Consider the following 23408-nt stretch of genomic DNA (forward strand, 5'->3'; position numbering starts at 1 on the left):
ATATATTTGAGAGTTTTTTTTACCCCCTGCAGCTGGCTTGGTTGCACTTCCTCTCTTACATACCTGTTATACTGGTTCTCTCTGTCTTTCATAAAAGCAAAGCCGGCCTCCTTTTTCTTCACTAGGTGCGATTTTGTTATCAGGAATGAAACCAGACTCTCTTATGACATCACTTCACCCCATAGTTCAAAGTGCCATGATAACAATTCTCTAGTTATACCTTTATTGAGGCAAGCCCTTTTCTGCCAATAAGCAGTCTGGCAGCGAGTGTTCTTCATGCTGGACATGCCCTGTTCTCCCCAGGCTCTGGTACTGCTCTGGTCTGCCAAGTTGCAGGGCCAGATTGCCTGTAATAAGCCTGCCATTTCCCTCTCATCATCTGTCAGCACTTTGGATTCAACTGCATGGTCCAAAGAAGGCGACCGTTCTCCAATTAAAAAGGTTAATTTGCCCCTACTTGTCTAGAAAACGGTTTTCAGTGTCTTCATTTAACACTTTGAACCCCTGCATTGTGCTTCTTTGAATGCGTTCTTGATTTAGTACCTGGTCTGAACAACATGGCCTTGCTATCATATTTACTGTGTTTTTCAGACTTGTCACAATTTATTTTCATAGTGTGGCCGTTCTCGCAACATCTATTCAGGTGCGACTTTTATATATTAAAATTAGAATTTGGGCTGGCAACCAAAACGGCAACGAACAAGTTCCACTTTGATTCAAAACTTCCGCTTCTAACTACAGAAAAGTTTTTGAAAAGTTAGAATCCTGCTCGGTTATTGTGCCATTTAGTGCTCTAAATAGTAAATCCTTGTTGTGGCAGCAAACTAATAGCATAAATTGCGCAATAGTTGCCATGACTACTTCTTCTTCTTCCATTTTTTTTTCAACTTGCTTTGGTTGGCATATACTTTTGGTGCATTACCACTACCTACTATAGTTTGTGGCATTGGCCGCAACAAATATTTATTATTCAAATGACTAAAAAGATTCTTCCTTTGGCCACAATGCAATGTAGGATTCTTGTTAAGGTAAGACATTTTAAACTGAAAAGAAATACCTTTCTAGGTCAAAGTGGAGGTTTCGAATCCCACCGGAACATCAACACGAGTGGGGAACGGGCAATTTGGGTGGAAGTCCGAGATCGACTATTTTTGGTCTCCATTCCATTCCATTTTCTCAACCGCTTACTCCTCACAAGGGCCGCGGGGGTGCTGGAGCCTATCCTAGCCGACTTTAGGCAGTAGGCGGGGTACACCCTGAACTGGTTGCCAGCCAGTTACTATTTTTGGTCTTGGTTTTTGCAAAATAAATTAGGAAAAAAAATGTAACTTATACTCTGTAATGACTTATGAAGTTTTTTTTTTCCTTCTCCATGATAGATTTTTGACTGCAAGGACTGCCCCCTCATTTGATTGCATGATGCATTTCATGCTGACAGCGTCTGTAGCATGAAATAAATATGAGCAGAGCCATTTTATTTATTGATGAATATCTAAATCTATTTATATATTTACTTTTGTATTTATTTCCACATTTACACTTATATTTGTTTTTTTAGGCTCTTTGAATTTTTTATTTATGTATTTTTTGTTTCTATTTATATTTATTTTTTCTATTTAATTTTTGAATTATATTTTTATATCCGTTTTTATTTTCACATTTATTTATTTTAGAGCTGTTAAACGATTACATTTTTAATCAGATTAATCACCTCTTAGAATTTTGATTAATCATGATTAATCACTTCATGAATTTTTTTTTGATTTTTTTTTTTTTACATTTTTTGCCCACCAAATTTGAAGAGCACACGTTATGTGTTAATTCTTTCGACATTTAATGATATGAGGACGTCTTCAACATTTTTGTGATCGATTGCACACTCTCATCCTCCACTTTTTCTAATCAGTTAAATTACGACCCCAATATTTTGACATGAACAAACATTCTGAATGTTATACACATACATTTATTAAATACTTTAATGCATGTAGTTATGTTTATTACTCAAACACAACCTGTGCTACCTTTAACCATCCACCATCCACTGTCAGCTAAAGGATCATCTGTGGTCAAAATTAATAGTGTGATTAATCTGCATTAATACATGATTATGCAACATTTTTTGTGATTAATTAATTAGCTGACGCTTTAACTTCGACAGCACTAATTTATTTATTTATTTTTGGCCCTCCATAATCAATGAGCTGAGTTGCAACCAAAATGCCTGACAATTCTAACGACTAACATGCTGTATGTCTAATTATAACTGGAGAGAATGAGCGGTGAGCAAAATAGATTTGCCCCAGTTGAATACATTCACAATTTAGGGAGCTCTGGTGCGGTTCTGTCAAAACGTTGTTGTCTTATTATCATTGCTGAATGCCTACAACTCTTCTAGTCTACTGTTTATATCCACACTTCAACCATCTTATTATCTGAAAGGTTGATGGAAAGGGGCCCCGTGAATTTCTTGCTCATCTTCCTCTTTCACTGAGCTGCTGCAGTGGCATCACAAGGCGAAATATCCCCATCTCCTCCTTCATCCACTAACCCTCCACCTCCTCCACCCTCCCCGACTCACGCACACATTTTATCTGAATAAAATGTATGTGGGCTCTTTGTGAACCTAAAGCCCAGGAAGGAAGCTTCTCCTAATCGCTGCCTGTGCTGCTGCCTTCCGTCTGTTACCAGTGCTGACATACCTCCCACTCTTGTGTCAGCCTAGCGGGGCCAGCAAAATTGTATTCATATTTACTTGAAGGTATCTCATAGCCCCGATATTGAGAGGGCAGAATTTGTGAAGGAGAATCCGGGATGATATTTTCTTTTCAACATTTGTTTAAATGTTTTCAAGTGCCTTTTGAAGACAAATGGTTCAATCTTAATAACTAACCTATGAAGAGGGGGAACTCTAATGGTGTACAATTTGGTTGTCATCCAAATGACGATTGGTCTGCCTTGGCATATGGTTGCTCTCTACTGAGTGCCATTCTGATTACACTTCTTACACTACATAATTCAATCACAGCTCAGTTTAGGGATGGATGAGCATAATAATTGATTATATGATTAAGTGAAAAATGTTGACGGTTGGGTGGAATTGATTATTGATGAAACACATCTTGATGTAATGGAGCTAAAACGGTGTGCTACACTTGTTTGTGGTCCAACATGTGAAGTTACGCTACATTGCAATTGCACAACATATCTAAGTGTCAGTATTGGAATTAATTGAGGAACATATTCAATAAATAACAATTCATAATATTGATCAAGGAAATCGAATTATGAGCGCAACTTGATGGGCTACACTCACAGAAATATTTTAACTTTTAACTTAATATTTATGTAATTTTTTTTCATGAGAAACTCCAAATTACTTTTTATTTATTTTTTATTTTTTTATTTAGATAATTTTAACACAGACCTACCAAATAAACCTTATGATACATATTTATTAGTCTAATAAAGACTTTATTTGAAATTCATAATCCTCAGGTTTCTGTATTTAGTATTAATAAAGTATAATTACTCTAAATTGATATTAATGAGAGTATTTATTTAAAATACATAAAGCATGTTGTTTAAATTGCATAATAATCAGGTTACCTATACGATAAATAGCATATTGACACTACTATGTGAAAAACACATGTCATTTTTTTTTTCTTTTTTTCCTTTTTACGTTTTAGGGATGAAACTGAATGCAGTCATCTCAAAAATGTAAAAAATAAAAAAATAATTATACTTTATTAAGACTAAACATACATACATTTCAGATAAATAGGCTTTATTAGACCAGTGAATATGTATTATATAAGGTTTATTTTGTAGGTTTGTGTTGAAATTATCAAAAAAAAAAAAAAAAGTAAATGGAAATTTGTTATGTAAAAAAAAAAAAATATAGAATCTAATGGGTAGAATCTAATGTAGGCTACTGTACTTCAATTTGCATTAAAAAGCTGAAAAGATGACACATTAAATATGCGTGAGGTTTGTATTTTCTTGCACATGCACTATATAGATACGTACATTGCCTATTATAGAAAAACATTTGAAATGAGCTTTGAGCATACATTTTTTAAACTTTAATAAATCAACAGTAGCAGATGCGTCATCATCTGGTGTTATCTAGAACGGCATACTAAATGAAACTGGGGGTCACTCTTGGTTGTTTTGGTGATTAACATAATCTAATGACTTGGAAAGATGAACAGGAGGTGGAGATAAAGGGGGAGAAAAGGAGGGAAGAAGTGAGACGTTGTCTATTACGGCCTCGCCTGTGGACAGGGTGAAAGGGCCAGTTTCCCATGCACGAGCAGCGCAGACAAGCCCTCTCCGGTTACACAAAATGTCGGCCTGTATGGCCACGCTGAGGGATATTAGCGTTATTTTTGCCTTAGTTATCTGAGAGCATTGTGCTTTTAGGCACCCTTGTTTGAGTGCCTGGCAGACACTTGAGTTTCTGCAGCAGATTAAAGGACATTTTAGCAGCTTTTTCTTGGGGCCAGGCCATAAAAGCACACAAAAGGAGCAGCTGCCACTAATGTAATCTACAATCGGCTGCTGCAATGTAAAGCTGTCCAGTACTCTTTTGTTTTGCTTTTTTATGCCGTTCTTGACACCCTTTAACACTCGTTCATCTTCAAATTTGAATTTCTTTCCAACGCCGTGTGCTAAAAAGGTGATGAAAACGGGCGACAATAATACAGGCCATATGTTCAAAGGGCAAACGTGTATTTTTATGTTGTTCAACATATATCGCTGCAGCAATATCAAAGGTCAAAAGGATAACTATTGGACAGCTCTAAAATGTGTCCAGGCACTTTCTCATACATTTCTGTGTGCCTTCACAGTCTCAGCTGGCCAGGAGAAGGAGCATATAGGATCTTCTCAGTGGGACCTTCTCAGTACATTTCTCAGAATGCAACTTATCGGTGACCCTTGTGCCAGTCAGGGGTTGTCAGCTTCTTTCAAAATGACAGGGTGGATCTCCAGAACCTGAGCTCACGTTGCATGTTCCTAGCTGTCAAATCTGTCACGGCAGAACGGTCAGGGAAAAAAAAGAGGAAATAAAAATGACCAATATTGATCCCATTTTTTAAAACTTCTTTTTATCTGAAAATCAAATGCAAAGAAAGAATTCAGTGATGCCAATTGTTGATCTGGTTGTCTTTCAAAACATTTCCCATTGAGATTAATTATATTTTGAATATTTTCCCAGAGCCATCATAAAACTGTTGTTTAATGTGCAGGAACTTCAGGACGTGTTTGAAGTAACGTTGTTTTTAATCATTAATTGTTAGATAAGTGTAAACAAATGTTAACCAGAATGTTACAAACAGCTTACAGAGATGAGGAATGGTGGTAAACGTAGCATCAATGGTACACCTCACAGAAATCAACCGCATTTTATAGGAACAACATCAAATATTTCTACATTTTTTTCCATATGTCTTAAACGTGACTATTCGTTCTCCTTTATTTTCACTCAGTACTCCTTCTTGTCATATAGAATCTATTTAGTCCACCACATGATCGCTTGCTATCATCTCCAACTATCATGACACTCGCTAACTACGTATAAACAAAAGTGCTTGGACAGTCTTTTCTGCTTAGAATGCGAGTCCGCTCACTTCACAGGAACTTCCAGTATAAGTTTTCTTAAAAGTGTAAAAAAAAAAAAGAAAAAAAAAAGACAACACACGCGCGCGTGCATGCAGAGCTAATCCTTTTGTGCTGTCTGAAATCAGTTGACTGTGCTTTTTGTCAGCTTTTTTATTGAAGATAAGAAAAGGTGCAGCAGACATCATGTCACAGACAACTCAATGCAGGTCCACGATACGATAACAGTTAAAACTCAAAACTATTATTTTGGGCCATATTTTTTTTTAACAAATACTACACGAGATTGTACTTTATTGAAGACATTCCTACTTGAAAGCAGCACTGTTCAGTTCATATTTTTCGTTGGCCAGCAACAATATTATAATTGGTTGCAGTTTCAAGCACACAAGACTTTGCATTGAGAACCAGACATTTCCGACTGTAAATTAAGTTTTATAGCACATCAGAGAAGCAACGGCATAAACATCTGGCCCATAAATCTCAGGTGCTGTTGAAGCAGAGTGTAGCTTGAGAGAATAGCTTCATGCCCATCTCCTGATTAGCCATTCATTCAAATTTCTACATAGATGTAGAACACGGTTCGTTAGCTGTTGCTAACAGCAACAGTGCATCCATTTCGCAGTCTTGAAACTCAAATTGTGCTGAATTATCCGTGTCCGTAAGTGTGGCTTGCACTTACTGTATATAGTATGTCTGTGACGTGTCACTGCCTGTTGAGGAATGTCTGAGTTCATTGACCCTCTCTGTACAGAAAGGATGGATTCTCGTTGGACAGGCAGCCAGCAAGCCAATCCATCTGCACATGCGGGTGTCCTCACTTGCAGCTGGCTGTGAATAAATCCTTCTGTCACTATAAGCGCACACGCTTTCTGCACATATCCTATTCATTAACTGTTTCCAAGGGCGAAAGAATTCTCTCATGTACGAACTATGTCTTAAGGTAGTTGAAATGGAATGTATCGCTGATGAATCCATGATTGTTACCAATCCACAGGGGATGTTTCTACCTGTTGCAAACTGGTGGTCTAATAAACTTTGTATTCTTCATTGTTTTCTCTCGCTTGTGATGCAGCACATATGCATGCATGCAGCATACATAGTCCAAGCCAACACCATATGTTTGCTTAAACCTGATGACCTAATAGAAATAACACTTGCCCCCCTCGATGTCACACACTTTGCCACTCCCTTCTCTTCTCCTCTGTCCCTCCTTTTTCCCCCTGGGGTAGGTTGCTATACCTCCTTATAAACATAGAGATCTATAGGAGACCAAGGCAGGTTCTTGGCATGAATGTAAAGGTAGTAATCCAACCTGGTTTGAGATCTTAAAGCCCACAGCCTTGTTAAAAGTCTGATTTATGCTCTACAGCTGGGTACAAAGGAACTTACAGGTTGGATATCTAATTAATATCATGCTTGCCACTGCTCAGACCTATGCATGTTCCTTGCATATCTCTAGGGAGGATAAACGGAAGCGTCCTTACGTTGTATTTTAACAGGGTGCCAATGGTGGGGATACAGAGTGTAACTAAATAAGCACAGGTAGTCTTCTCATTCGGCCCCGCAGATGAAATCGTGGTCCTCTTTTGAACGTGCTTTTAAGGACTGCCAGTGAGGTGATTACGCTCACGAAGTATAGACGCTGTTGTCCACCATTTTACGTGCTTCTCGGCTAATCATGCCACATGTCTTCAATTAGAGGGAAGGAATCTGGTGCGCTGAGCTTCGAAGATGAAGAATTGTGTGGAGCGTGGCCCGCCATTGCCAAACATAAGGCCCATCCATCTTTTGGATGGTTATTGATAGTAAACATTGCTTGTAGGTAATCACTGGCTGACGGAAGAAGAACACGGCATTCTACACAGAATAAGGCAAATGCAGATTATTCTATTAAGATTTCACGGGGATATTTGTCATAAAGTCAGAGATAATATCAAGCCTAGCGATCTTACAACAAATTTCTAAACCTTTGGATATGTGACCACCTCGTCGTCTCTTCTTGTGTTCAACAGAATGTATTTAAGGAGCTGAACAGGAGGCCATTTTGCAATTTTAATCAGGATTTGAAATGTAACTGGGTTAGGAAGTGGCACAACAATGCTTTCTCCCCAATTAATTAATAATAGGGAGGGGACTGGTTGAGTGGTGGATGGCACTTGGTTCGGGCATTTAGGTCTCTATGTTAAATGTCATTTCTGATGCAGCTTATAGCAGTGGAAAGACAGAAATGTTCAAAGGATCTGTGTCACCTTTAGTCCAGTCTTGGCCATTCCATTTACAGAGATATATTTAACTTGAACTTCACACTCGCTATGGGAATTCGTTTGGAAGCCACGTCTGACCCTGAGTTGCCATTCGATCACAAGAGTCAGGCCATTGCCTTGTCTTTAACCACTCGACCACCGTGTGCACAGTCACACACACCAGATGGGACGCATGTTAAAGCCTCAGTCTCCGCAGCTCTGGGCCACGGGACACGGCAACACACTAGTCCTCTTGTTTTAAACGTCCATGTCCTACCACAATGCCTTAAGGCTGGTCTGCATAACGAGCTGCTTTGGTTGGCCCAAGCTCACATGCCCTGGTCGTCTCACCCTGCGGTGGTAGGACAGGGTGAAACATAACCACATGTTAAAACAGCTCTTGTTGACTTGGATCCCAAAGATAGCCAATGCTCATGCATGCCATGTAGATGTACTTCAATCGTGTTCAGGAAGAAACAAATAAATTTTCACTTGCTTGCAGATGTGGTATTTAGAGAAATATGGGGGATTTTCTGATCATAATTAGTCTTGTGTATCACTTGTAACTCTATGGAAAAGTTAATTCTGAGTTTCAATAAACCTTAACATTTGCCTAAGGACGCAAAGCTGGGATCCTAAATTATACGTGCCTCGACTAACGAGTTTTCTAGACACAAGAATTCGCTTGATTTTTTTTCTTTTTTTTTCTTAGAAATGAGTGCTGGAGGGAAGCAGCAAACTTTCAAAAATGAGGCCAAACACTTGCTTCAAGCAGTTGAAGTTTATTGATAAATGAAACAAAACAAAAATGATTTAAAACAACCACATATATTTGCCTTAAGACAGTAAGCTAGCTTAATGCTAACACACATACCAGAATGCCAAAAACGGCATATTTACATTGCATCATCAAAGAGAGCAAGCCAAAATAACACCCACACACGTGAATTGACCAATAGTATGCATTTGTGTATGTACATATATCTGCTGCCCTCTTTTCATTTATATAACTCATCTTTTTTCCATTCTTCCCTGGTCATTCACACACTAACACACCATCCTTGAACAATGGCTAAGCTGTTTAACGAATTTGCTGTAAAAGTTATTTCTTCTTTTTATATTGATCGAGCTCTTTCATACAATATATGTTGTTGCTGTCCTGTAAAAAAACAAAACAAAACAAAAACACATGTCCAGTTTTGTAATTTTTTTTTACATGTTTACGTTTATGGAATGAAACTCAATGCAGACATCACAAAAATGGGGGAAAAAAAAATGGACATAAGTGTTTTTCACAGGACAGCGACGATATGCACAATATGTATCGTAATTCAATTTTGACTTGACACATGCTGTAGTTCTTCGCAAACGTAGTAGTGCTTTATATTTGAAACTTCAAACATGCTGCTTCCATAAACGCTAGTCTGATTTGTTGAGGATGGCTGCAGCAGACTGAATTTCACAATTTCTAAGGAAAGACATACAATCAGATAATATAAAAATGTGAATTTCACTTCAAGTCTCATCAAAGCTGAGTTCCAATTTGCTCTTCTGCCTCCACGTAAAGATGTGCTGATTATCTGTAACACTGCACGCAATCATTTTTTTCCATTTCAACTGACTTTGCCTTGCACTTTCTAGTTACAACTTTGGCTACACGTGTACAACTGAATGAGATCTATTGAAGGTGTATCAAATATTTGGCTCAATGCTCATTTTTGATTGACACTGTCAGAGATCTCTTCATTTTTTTGTCTTTCGATGTGATTGCAGCTTGAGAAATATTTTGGGTTTTAAACATTTTCAACCCCCTGGCTTGCTTCAGTGTCATTGATTTCCTCAACTAAAGAACTTGACCATTGTAGCCATTAGGGGTGTTAAAAAAAAAAAATCGATTCGGCGATATATCGCGATACTACATCGCGCGATTCTCGAATCGATTCAATAATCGGCAGAATCGATTTATTTTTTTTTAATTTATTTATTTATTTTATTTTATTTTTTTTATTTTTTTTTAGGATTCACACCTTGAGCATGGAAGAATGTTATATGAACGGCACATTAAGCCTTAATATTTTTATTTTAATGCTGTTCAAATGTGAAACAGATTGCAAACTGTTTGTGTACAGTGGCTCACGGTTATAAGCCTCAAGTTTTAGATAAATATATTCATACAAATCTTACAGTGTACATGTACAAATTTACTGATAGTATTTTCTAAATTTGAATGGAAAAAAATCGCAACAATCGACTTATAAATTCGTATCGGGATTAATCGGTATCGAATCGTGACCATTCGTATCGGGATTAATCGGTATCGAATCGAATCGTGACCTGTGAATCGTGATACGAATCGAATCGTCAGGTACTAGGCAATTCACACCCCTAGTAGCCATATTGCAATGAGATGCAACATGCTCGCTTGAGCTTGTCATTGTCTCTTAGAACGGGCCGCTTTTATGACTCTGTCCATCTTCCACATGTCAGTGAAGACACAAGAACGCTAAAGCCGCGAGGTCAGATACCGAGCCCTCGATGCTCCGGTGAAGCTGAATCGCGTACCGGCAAATGGTATGCAGGCTCATAACGTGCTCCACTCATACAATAGCCAGAGACGAAACAGTTTTGACAGTGTCGAATGCCCTGCCCCGGGGGCCTTATCATCCTCTGCTGCTTGCTTTCCTCCCTCTTCTGTTTCCACCCCCCTGATGCTATCTGTCTAGAGATTTATGCAGAAATGTGCAGCTAGCCGACCTCCTGGTCCCCCTCCATCCTTTCTGCGGGGACGCCAGCCTGTCATAAGCTGAGCTATGCAGAGATAGTGAATCTCGTGCTGTTGGCCAAACGTCTTAGGGAGGCTATCTTGACTGTGCTTTTCGAACCTGGATGTTGCTTGTAAGATAAAGGCAGCATTCTATAATCTGAAGACTGCTTAAAAAATATTTACAAGTAATATTTTTTCAAGGTTTGTGTTAGTCTACTGTAATGTGTGTTGCATCGGTTAATAAGCAGTATTTCAAATACATCTTTACCTGACAGAACACTTCACATATCCCCTCTGATGTTCTCAGACACTTCCTGCCCATCTGGGATGTTACCCGAGTCCAAAAATACTCACGCTTGATTAAGTCTACTACGTACCTGCGTATGTGTGCTTAAACTGACAATTGGCAGTTTCTTTGAATCCATTCTTTTATTTAATGCCGACTCCACTGAGGGTTGGCTCATCCGACAGCGGTTTGATCCTGTGAAGCGCATCCCGACTCAATAAATAATCTCTGCAGATGCTCGCATAAGTGACGGTCCATTTAATTAGACTAGTTAAGCTTTGAGGCCCAGAGGCCTTTTTCAATGTACCATTAGAGCAACGATGAGAAACAACAACGTCCAGCCTCCCACTGTTGTTGGTAAGCAGAGAACAAATAATGAGACACGGCTGGCCCAGATTATTACAAGGTCTATCGGACCGAGTGGCACCCGAACGCGATGCTTCCCAGCTGAGCTCAGTTTGAATGGATGGATAGACGGAAGGGTTTAGAGATGGATGGCTGAATGAATGAATGCGTGGGTGGATGGTCAGTTCAAACATGGTTCAACGGCCCAAAAAGATTCAACTGCAAGGTTACACAGGGAAACAGCCTGTGCGGTGCTTGTTTTAAATCTATCACGGTGTGTCTCAATCCTTGTATTAATGATCACCTTAGTTTTACACTTTGCCTGCATCATAAAGGGATACTTGACTCATTGAGCCATTTTCAGCAGTTAAAAGTTCACACTTTATCCACAATGGATTTCATAACTTCATTATTTTTCATCTACAATTAATACTTCTAAAAACACATTTTTCCTCTTGTTGTCGACTGAAGATGACATAAAGACCAACCATGGCTCACCTGTTTTCTGGGTTTGGTCAGCAAACTGAACCATTTTTGGTCGTTACCTGTTTCCCGAGCACAAGTTTTGTAAGTGGAAAAAATAGTTTTTAATTAATTATAGACAAAATATTAACTTCTTACTGTTGAAAATGGCTTAATGAGTTATGTATCACTTTAAAATATGTGATTGATTGAAAACCACATATTTAGCAAAATTTCTAAAAGATTAAACAAATTAAAATACATAAAAAATCTACGATGCATACAAAAGTACATACAGTACGCTGATGTATGATGATTTCTTCCTGGTTATCCACATTTCTGTTTCATTCTTGCTCTTACCAAGTCACAAGAAAGTGAATAGGAAAGGGAAAGAAAGTTAATTGGACAAAAGGCTACAGCAAACAATTTACATTGATTATATAGATTACTAGGTCACAGTATAACCCGTGTACTTTTGTTCTTGGGTTTTTCAATAAACTGGTCTCCCAGTGACTTTATTGGTCGGCCACCTGTGTGCATAAATGAGTGAGCGTGGTGTACAACTGCCGCATCCTCACTAGCTCTAGCGAGAGTGCCCAATAGAAAACAAAACAGCAAAAGAGACAATAAAAAGGTTGACATAAAAATCACACCTGTGTGAATAAACACTGAGTGAGCTGGTGTGCAACTGCGGCGCCCTTTCTGGTTCTCCTAAAGGTCAGAAATAATGTAAGTAAGATGTGTGCTAATTGGCGCTAGCAATATTAACTCAGCCCGTCGACGGACAACGGTGCCAAAATGTCACCTAGCGACAACAAAGTGAGCCCTAAATCACGTAAAATATCTTTAACAATCTATTTATCAACATCACATATCTATTTTTATTGTGAAGAGACTGGCATATGCGTCTTACCTCGACATATCAACAGCGAGAGTGACTGAGGCTCTCGCGCACGTAGCATGACGTCACCACGCAATGTGCATATCAGCTCACATTATAAATGCACAAGTATAAATAGTAAAAAAAGTGATTTTGGTTAAATTAATAATACATATACAGGTAAAATCAGCATGCATATCCTTTTTGCCATTTTGGGTCTTTCTACTGTACAGTACTGTATGTGTGTGGCATATGTTAGCGGTCAGCTTCTCTGAAATGTCTAGTGCATTTGACTTTCAACAACACCCACCCAGTATTGCCGGCCACTTCAGACTCGTAAAAGGCTTGGATTTAGGCCTGGTCGGCTGGCTGGCTTTCTGTTTAGTAAACAGCATTCCCTGTATCCGGCTTTGTCTTAGAAACAAGTGTTGGTCAAACAAACCTTTTGTCTGCGGCCATTGGCTCAGCATGCCGCAACGAGTTTGGCCCGTGACAAAGAAGCGAGTGTGCGAGTGTGCAGTTGTGGGACAGAGAAATACAGCCACGGTTTGTTGAAGAGAAAAGATAAGTAGCAAGGCCATTCTGCAGCTTTATTAGATGTTTTCTTACTCAAATGAATGCAAATCCTAAAAAAAATACCTAAGTTTGATAAGACAAAGTTTTTCTCATTCATGAATAAATACAATCTTTCCACTTCTTAAGCTAAGTCATGTGAAAGTCATGTCAATGAAAAATTGACTGAAGAAGAGTTTTAATAGCATCCTCCTCTTCGTCAACATACTCCGTCCTGGTTCACCCTTCACCTCTGTCCAATCCCTGCCTGTGAATACACTAATGACATAAACAGAGTAGTAATCACATTAACAAGCGTTACGGCTCAGGTGCTCTTAAAAGGCACTGTATTGACAGCCCTCAGTCTTCCCAAGGCACAAACGCCAACACCTATAAACACTTTTGAATATTGGCAAAGACCTGCTATTAGCATAATCACTTTAGAGGTGTGTGAGTGCTCCCCAGCTCAGGCGACTGATAACTTTTGGAAATGGTGATGACATGTGATGTCCCCATCATCTCCGCTGTTGGTGCCATCCTCCTCTTCCTTCTCCATTTGGAAGACCTGCATGGTAATCCTGTTAGCTCCTTCTTCCATTAGCTAAATGACCAATATCATTGAGAGCTATGTGGCCTTACCAGGACAAGCAGACCCCACCGTAAGGTGCGGTGAAGGACATAACAAAAATGGAGGTCAAAGCAACTCACTAAACTTTTCGCTACTTGGCTAGCAAGATAGACGGCTAGATTAGGGTGACCAGATTTTCCAAATTAAAAACCGAGACACTACAATTGTTGAAAATCAAATAGGCCTACAGCATATCATAAATTTTCACCAAGAAGTTTAACTATTTGTAACTAATTTAATTGCTAGTCAATCTGATGACCGGTGGTTGTGTTATTATTTTAGCTAATGCTAAATGCTATCTTGGTTAACAGTTCAACAGCGTTAAACTTTTTCTTTTTTTTTCTTTTTTTTCTTTTTTTTGCTCAGTCCGGGGACGTCGGGTCACGTCGCTTGATGGATTGGAACAAAATGATATATTTGTGTTTTTTCGATTGCTTTCCACCATATTATGCATTTTGGCTACCGTTCATATAGATCTACGTTTTAGAGCACTTTTTCAAGACTCCAATGTGGTGGAAATTTGAGTTTTATGGTGTTATTGTAATTTGTAGGCCTACATTATCAAAATATGAATTCGCGCATATCTGCAAACACTTTTGCAACCAATATATTTTTTTAATTTGCATGCCATTCTACTACCAACTGCTTATCCTGTTCCCGGATTGTGCTGCTCCAGCAAAAGCACAGATGCACCTTAACGTGATATGCTCACACATGCCGTTTTTGAAAAATATACATAAACAACCCCTACAAGTCACTGCCATTGGCCAATGGGGAAAATCAGTGGCATTGATTTATGTGTTTATGTGGACTGAATTTGGGTGTTGGGTACCAGCAACAGAACCTAGAAATGGTTTTAGAATGTATTCTGGATTGTAATTCTTTGCCAATTATCAAGATGACCACATTTCATACGTCTTTGTGTTCCAATGTGATGAAATGACTTTGAAGCATTTGTCAACCTCCTTTTTCTTTCTTTGACTGGTCTATATCTGCCCTCTGCCGCGTCCCTTCTTCATACAATTCTTTTGTCTTCCATATCCCCCATATTTCTCTTTTCACTTTTAATTTTGGCTTCTTTGCCACTGCTCCCCAAAAGACCCCTTCCTCAGCCCTTGCCATGGAAATGGTAGCTACAGGGTTGTCAGTCTGGTTTCTCCTTTCGGCTGATCCTATTTCAAAGGGACTAAGAGATCCAGCATTAGGCCAAGCGCTTCTACTCTCCAGTTCTAACTCACCACATACTGGAAGGGGAGAGCCAGACAGGGAGAATGAGTACTTCTTTATTCCATTAGAGGACAGATGTGTTTATAAGATCATTCTTGCCTCACACATCTTGCTGCTTTCCTATAGTATAAAAAGTCTTTCAAGGCCATCAAACGGCATGTCAGAATAATGTTTCCCCTTTTTAAAAACTGTCCTTCCGTCTTTTTGAGGACAGCTATTAAGGGGGAAAAAAGTGGGCTTATTAAGATATCCGCTGTCATGCAGGTGGGCTTGCTCTGGATTTTGTTTTTGTTTTGTTTTTTTGTTTTGCCCATCAGTGTGTCCACTACCTTGCTAGAATAACAATTATTTTGTTGCTTGTGGCATGAACACTGACTAATTCCAGGAATGCATTTTTGATTGCACAAAACATGCTGTTTCTGTCACACAGGAAAATGAATTCACTATATTCGACGTGGAAGTGTTGTGTTGTGTCCTTCACAAACGTGTCATTAGGAATGTCCCCTTCACGCCACACTTCTCTCCTTCCTCTGATCCTCCTTCCTTGCTTTCTTTCTTTACTTCCAAGATCCTGCAGTGCTTTCCTTTCGCCGTCGATTGCAGAGCGTCTCCGAGGAGCCGTCCCCCACGCCCCCGCCCCCTCCATGCTCCCTGCGATACGTCTTTTGTCGTTTGCAATAACAGAAAAAAATATCTGTTTTCCTCCTCATGCATATACACCATCTGTTCACACACAGGGCGAGGATATATACGGGATACAGGCTGCTAATCAAATCAAAGTGAACAGTAGACGTCAGGTTATTGCAGCCATAAACCATAAAAACACGCACTGTCTCGGGAAATGCGTGGATAGCCAAAGTCAATATTATGAACAAATTGTATTTTTGCTTGTGAGAGAGGGAGGGAAAAAAACATGTATGGACAATTGGCTGTTTATGATGGAAAAATTCCATAGTGGGTCAAAGCCCCTTGCAGGTGGCAACAATTAACTGTAATTTTTTCAGATTGTAATGATCCATAATTTACCCGTATACCCCCTTCCAACTCCTTTCACTCAGAAGAAAAAGGTTTGCATGGAGGTTTGATTGGGTGCACATTTTATGCCATGTTCTGGTCTTTAAAAGAGATTGTTCGGAGGGGGCCGCGACGTTTATGGACACATGAGATAGAAAAGAAGCACACAAATCACCATTCGGTTCCCATTATTGCTCATCCACAACATACTTCCTTTCTTTCAGTCGCTTCTTACTGTCCCATCTTCACCTCTTTGTCTCGCTGCCACAGCGGGTTTAAAACATGCAAGCCTGTCCACCATCTTAGGGATCGCGCATACACACAGTCACACACTCGGGCACTCTTACGTCTTCCTCGTACTTCTCCTTGACCACCAAACAGTATAACAATCATTTTGTTTTTTCTTTTGCAAATGACTTCAGAAACTAGTCCCCTAGTGAAAAAAAAGAGAAAAAATAATAGGGAAGCCAAGAGATGAAAGACGGTGCACATTTGCAAGTGGCGGATGCGTTTTATTTAGCATATCTCTCACTTCTGCTTTCCCCACCTTCTCCTATTCTATTCACCTGAGAGGATTTAAATAAATCCAGACAGCATAAGATATAAAAGCAATGCATGAAATGCATTTTGAAAAGTGCATCGCTAGTAACAATTTTCCATTTTGCTTATAGTGAGGAACTGTGCTTTTTAAAAATGCTCTTATATATTATAATGATGTGACATTATATTTATATTCACAGTTAATATGCAGCATTAAATACATTTGTATTGCGCTTATTCTGTAAAAAAAAACAAACAAAAAAACAGAGGTGGGTGATGTGTTTAGCAAGATTAGAAATGCATTGTCAGGCTAACCTCGGGTTTGCCTACTAGAACTTGTTACAGAATATGTCTTACATGTATTTACAGCTTTAGAATTCTCTAATCATTGTTCACCTTTTAGCGATTTTATAAATTGTATGCTATTTGAAATAATAGAATACGGATGATTTTCTTCAATGAACCTGTGACAAAATAGGCCCTGAAGTCTCTTAGCTCTAATAGGTAAAGTATTTGAGTTTCCTAAAAATAGTAATAATATAAACAGGTTTGTAACAATAACATGAACGTATACTTTCATTTTAAGAGATATTTTCCATAATTATATGTCAAGCTACAATATAACCATGTTAAAATGTGCTACAAACTGCAATTCCATTGCAAACTGTGGAATGTGCTAAATCCAGATCTTTAGCGTAATTTATCTTGTCACGATATTGTCCTACTGGTTTCATTGACTTTTATCCGGTCAATTTTTGGGATTTGTAAGATGTTACACTAAGTTAATAACTTTTTAGAAGCAGTGAGATTGCACACTCAACAAAATACTTCACACTTTGTTTTTGTTGCCTTGCTGACCAGTATAGCTCATGTGATCTTCACTTGTTCTTCATTGCGTTAATGTATGACGTGTTTCAAGACCTGCTCCCTATAACTGACTTGACTCCACTCACATTTCAATGACTTGATTTGGGCAACTCAATAAGTTGTTTAAAAAGAAGAATGGAAGAATTTCTTAATGTATAATTAAAAAATTTGCAAATTTTAGAATGGTGATTACTGGTTTAGTGGTCCTTTCACATGACTTTGGTGAGGCAGTGTGAGTTCGGTTTCCACTTACTTTTGGGGTGAATGTGAGCCCTGGGAGTGACTGACAACCAGTGCAGTGTATCGTCCACCTTCCACCCGATGTCAGCTGGGATACGCTCCAGCTCTCTTGAGCAGGATAAGTGGTATAAAAAAATGGATAGCAGCATAAAATAGTCTTGTGTATATATTTTGTATTCATTTCAATCGAATGTAAAAAACATACAAACCATCCTTATTTTCACTTTTGCAATAACATTTTATTGTTGTTAATTTTTTTGACAGATAAAGATGAGCCCAGCAGCTACACCTGCACCACATGCAAGCAGCCCTTCACCAGCGCCTGGTTCCTCCTCCAGCATGCTCAGAACACCCACGGTTTCCGCATCTACCTGGAGAGTGAGCCAGGCAGTCCCCTCACCCCTCGTGTAGCCGCTGCTCCCGGGATGGGGGGTGACTGTGCCTCGTCCCAGCCTACCCTTCATGCTGTGCACCTGGCCGAAGGTAGTCCTTACAGCCTGCTGCGAATGCCAGGGTCCGGATCCGGACGGGATTCGGTATCGACTCCTCGAGAGGGCCGATATCCCCGGACCCCACCGCTGTTCAGCCCGCCCCCGCGTCATCACCTCAGTCCCGATGACCTGGCGCTGGCTACTCACCATCCTAGCGCCTTTGACAGGGTTATGAGGCTCAATTCAATACCACTTGAACCTCCCCCAAACATGGACTTTTCCCGAAGGCTCCGCGAACTGGCTGGAAACGCCACAGGAGCTTCACCTCCTCTCTCCCCTAATCGGCCCAACCCTATGCAACGGATTCTTCAACCATTCCAGCCAGGCTCAAAGCCTCCATTCTCCGCAACACCGCCTCTCTCCACCTCTCAGTCACCTTCTGGCTCCAGGTCTACCCCCAATGCCACATCCAACACAGCTCAACCGGGCACGCCATTAAAGGCAAAGTCTTGCGAGTTCTGTGGGAAGACTTTCAAGTTCCAGAGTAACCTTATTGTGCACAGACGTAGCCACACAGGGGAAAAGCCATTCAAGTGTCATCTGTGTAACCACGCGTGCACGCAGGCAAGTAAGCTAAAACGACACATGAAGACACACTGTCAGAACAAGTCTTTGGTGCTTCATACCAAGTCAGAAGACGGCCTATCGACGGCCAGCTCTCCTGAGCCTGGTACCAGTGATCTGATTGGCAGCGCCACTGATGCTCTCAAGTCAGTGGTGGCCAAGTTCAAGAGTGAGAACAATGGTATGATGACTGAAAATGGAGAAGAGGAGGAAGATGATGACGATGAGGATGAGGAGGACGAGGAGGAGGAACAGGAGGAAGAGGAAGAAGAGGAGGAGGAGGAGGAAGAGGAGGGTGAGGAGGAGGAGATGGAAGGTAAGCCTGTGGTTCGAGATCTTGAAGAGGACAGGAATGACTATCGCTTTAGCCTGAGGCTAGAAGGGGCCCGCCACCACCAGAACAGTGTGGCCCTGCACCCTCGGCATCGGAGCTCCTCGCAGGAGCCGGCTGATGACGATTCAGCAATGGAGTCAGACCGAGCAGAGGATGTGACCACAACAACAATGAATGGTCTGGGACCTTTATCAACCGACGGTCTATCCAGGAAGTTGTTGAGTGGCGGCATTAGCCCAGGCTCCATTAGTCCTCTGTCGAAACGTATCAAGGTGGAAAAGGATCTCGACCCCCCGACGCCCACTATCGCAAACTCCGAAAACGTCTATTCCCAGTGGCTAGCGGGCTACGCTGCCTCACGACAACTCAAGGACCCCTTCATCAACTTTACCGGTGGAGATTCCAGACAATCGCCCTTCGCCTCCTCATCCGAGCACTCGTCCGAGAACGGCAGCTTACGCTTCTCCACTCCTCCCGGTGAGCTAGACGGTGAACGGGCCGCTTCGGGACGCAGCGGCACAGGCAGCGGGGCCAGCACGCCGCACGGCGGCAGCGGGAACGGCAGGCCGAGCTCCAAGGACGGCCGACGCAGCGACACCTGTGAGTTTTGTGGGAAGGTTTTCAAGAACTGCAGCAACTTGACAGTGCACCGACGCAGTCACACTGGAGAGCGCCCCTACAAGTGTGAGCTGTGCAGCTACGCCTGCGCTCAGAGCTCCAAGCTCACGCGCCACATGAAAACCCACGGACAAATGGGAAAAGACGTTTACAAATGTGAAATATGCCACATGCCTTTCAGTGTGTACAGTACTCTAGAGAAACACATGAAGAAATGGCACAGCGACCGTCCTTTAGCGAACAATATTAAGACTGAGTAGGCAAAGAACAGCATGCGGTGCGCTTTCTCTTTCAGCTCCTCTGGCTAAAATGCAACCCTGGCTATGTCGCCAACAAATGAACGGAAAGGACTACAGGGTCAGACAACAGTACGCAGTACAGCCCTGTTATCGTTCCCAATACTCTTGTATGAAACGAAACTTTTTGAGCCTTTCTATTGTGCAATAATTTACACATTTTATACATTTTTTTTGTAACTGGACAGCGCATGCTCGGTGTGTTTTTGGCTACTCTATCAGTGACTGGTGGGTTTCGTGTTGCTGTTGATCCTTTTGATTTAGCCAACCTATTTGAACCCTCGCTGCAGAACGTCCATCCTCTTTTTACATATCATGTACAGTTTGGTTTCCAAGCATAGTGGAACGGTGTCATATGATTCAAACATCAAGAAAAGCAGGGTTACATTCAAAACTGATATATGTGAATGATTTTCCATGCAAGATAGACGTAAAATACCTATATGTACATAAATATATATACAAGGATTGAGCTGCCTATGGAATGCTAGGCACTAGCACCATGACTTATTTCTTTTACAAACAATGAAATTAATACTATGGTGTAAAATGACAACAAAGAGTGCCTTGGATATTTTACCTGCATTAGTTAATCCTCCTTTTGCTATAAGCTCGGCGTTTCAGATGTAGACGATTACAGGACATTTTGCGCACATATGGAATAAACAGGTCCTTGCATCAAGCACCTGTACAAACCTGCCGTGTTGTGACTGAGCAGAGCATTAAGAAACCAGCTGAAACTAAATTGAAAAGAAAAAACAACAACGTTTATTTCTGGTCAATCATTGATTTGCCTGACTCCTGTATATTTTCATTCATCAGATTGTAATTCTGTTTACTGGCATGTTACATGCTCAAATGGTTTGTGGAGGTTTTTGGTTTCTGGTACATGTGTATCATATTGCGAGGGTACTCCGATTAGTTGTTTTAACCAACGTGAAGCTCTTAATTTTCCAGAGTGTTTGTTTTCTTTGAAAATGAAACTTTTTTTTTTTTTTTTTTTTTTTATTGTGTGTGTTTAAGTAACAGTTTTTTTAGTGTCATCCGGGCGGTCTGTGTTATAGCCAGCATTAACTTGAAAACGACAGAGTCGGTTTTATCTTTTATTTTTATTTTTTTTTCATCAAGCAGATTTTAATTTTGGTGATGGGAATACTTGGTGTAGGTCAGGGTTATGGGTAGGGAGTAGCTATGAACCGGGTTTCTTTACAATTCAAAAAAATTCTATGCCCTGTTTATTCTCTTGACTGCATTAGATTCTAACATTTTAATAAACTTACATTGGTAATGCAACTGTCCAAATTTAAACTTATATAACCTCCTCCACTCACACACAAACACACACGCAGCCATTTTTTTTTTTAATTACTTGTAAGCCATTTAATTGTAGTATTTCCGCGAATCACCCTGCCATTTTTTTTATTTTCAATGATTATAGCACTTGTCACTCTGCCTACAGTCTGTATCTGTCTCTCTAATCGGAGGTACAGTCGGTTGAGTATAAAATGAGGACCGGATTACATATCTGGGACTATTTACGTGCACTGTTCCGTTTCCCCAGTTTACAGGTGGATGCTCAAGGGAAAAACTTGGCTCTTGTGCTGACCCATGCAGTAACTGTTGTGTCATTTAGAAGAAAAAAAAAGTAGTAGAGGAAGAAAATTCACTTAGAACCTCTGCTAAATATGTCTTGAGAGTGAAACCTCACTTTGGTTCATAAATTGGGTATCAATGCAGGACATGCCAGTGAAATGTCCTGCATCATACTAACCTTAAAAATATACTCTTAAGTACAGAAAAAAATGAAAGATTTTTTTTTTTTTTTTAAGCTAACTGCCGGTAAATTGTGTTGCTGATTTTCAAATTACAGTACATGTCAGTACACATCATTGTCTTTTGGAGAGTTTTATTTAAATTGTATTTTTGATTTGTGTTGTTGATTCTCTTTCCTGTCTTGTTGACATTCAGGACTTGATCACTATGTATTGAATTGTAATGAACATGTCTTGTATCGTTTTTGCCTTTACTGTACACAATTCTTCAGGTTGAACAAAATATTTTGCATCGGGGGAGATATATGATAAATAAATATATAGAGAGAACTTAAACACATAGGAAGATGCACACTCATGTAAGTTCCTAAGTTCAAAATACATTTATGGTCGACTTTTTTTTGTATTTAGAATTGCATTTGAAATTAATGTTCACTTAGTGTAGGCACTTATAGTATTTATGTTGGAGCCTGTATTTTTAATGGTTTTGCCTGTACTCTTTAAAGGTTTCAATGTACCCTTTTTTTTCTGTAGTGAAAAAAATCCCAACAAGCTGCCACCGTATATTTTCTTAATTTGGCAGGATAATATAGTGTGAATAATTTGTATGCTTGAAAATAAGTATGTTTTTCAAAACTAAAATGTTGTGGTGTTCTCCAAGGGTGAGAGGTCATATGATGACTTTTTCAGGCAGTCCTGCTGGACTTACCACAATGAGGTAAAAACAGGTGGTTGTACATATCCTTTTTGTTTTTCTATGTTTTTCTCCTGCCATTTTATATGCAGTAATACAAGCTATTGTTGGGTTTTATTGTTAGCCAACTTTTTACTGTCCTTACCACCTGATAACATTCCAGCTGTTAATGAAAAATAACTTCTTTTTTTTTTCATATGCAATCAATCCATCATAAATCTGAAAAGCAATGTTTTTCTTTGGCTGAATTTGATGTCGTTATTTTGGATTTATATCCTGTTGTACTTTACTTTGCCAAAACAACCACAGTGCTTGATTTACATAGGGTACAAGTCATACCATATGCAAGTTATATTGTCAATATGAGAAAATGATAGAACGAGGTTTGCTACCTGTTATTGTAGCAGATGGTACTGATTGATGTACATCCACGTTTCAGCCTGATCCCAGTCTGTGTTCTGTACTCTCATCTGCTATCAAGTGAACTTGAAGTTGACATTGGTTGACATTATTTATTATGACTGTACACCCACATTCAGTATATGCTCTGTTCAGAACAGCGTCACAGCAAAACGTGTCTGCATATTGACCACCCAACAGCCCTCCCCCTTCCTTTGTGATGACTTCTGTTAGCTTGGTTTCTCTGTTTGATGACCAAAGGTCACAGATCAACATTTAAGAGTCCTGGTCAGCATACAAATGTTATTATTTTTCAGTTATGGAAATGCCACTGTTTTCAGCTGTTGCCTGCATTTTTCTCTTCACTCAGCCGTTTTGTCTTGGGAAAAAAAAATAAAACGTATGACATACATACTGTATATGATTTTGCTGTTTTTGTTTTAAGTACAATAGACACTGAAACCTCCACAATTTGTGTCAGAGACACTGCTTGACCTCTGACTTATTTAGCTTTAGAATTATTCTTCCCATAAGAAATAAGAAAAGTGGAACTAATTTGTTGTG

The 23408-nt window shown here is 39.8% G+C and overlaps 1 protein-coding gene across 1 annotated transcript in view; it reads left to right on the plus strand.

The window, feature by feature from the left end:
* The window catches only part of LOC144020868 (BCL11 transcription factor A-like), a 48644-nt gene extending 25388 nt beyond the window's left edge, over positions 1-23256 (plus strand). Inside the window, exon 3 of the mRNA XM_077524732.1 lies at positions 17941-23256. Coding sequence (XP_077380858.1) covers positions 17941-19943 — 2003 coding nt within the window. The 3' untranslated portion in view covers positions 19944-23256. The remainder of the gene's footprint in view (positions 1-17940) is intronic.
* Positions 23257-23408: the final 152 nt, after the last annotated feature.

This window comes from Festucalex cinctus, chromosome 6 (genome assembly GCF_051991245.1).
Source record: "Festucalex cinctus isolate MCC-2025b chromosome 6, RoL_Fcin_1.0, whole genome shotgun sequence".
Lineage (NCBI taxonomy): Eukaryota > Metazoa > Chordata > Actinopteri > Syngnathiformes > Syngnathidae > Festucalex > Festucalex cinctus.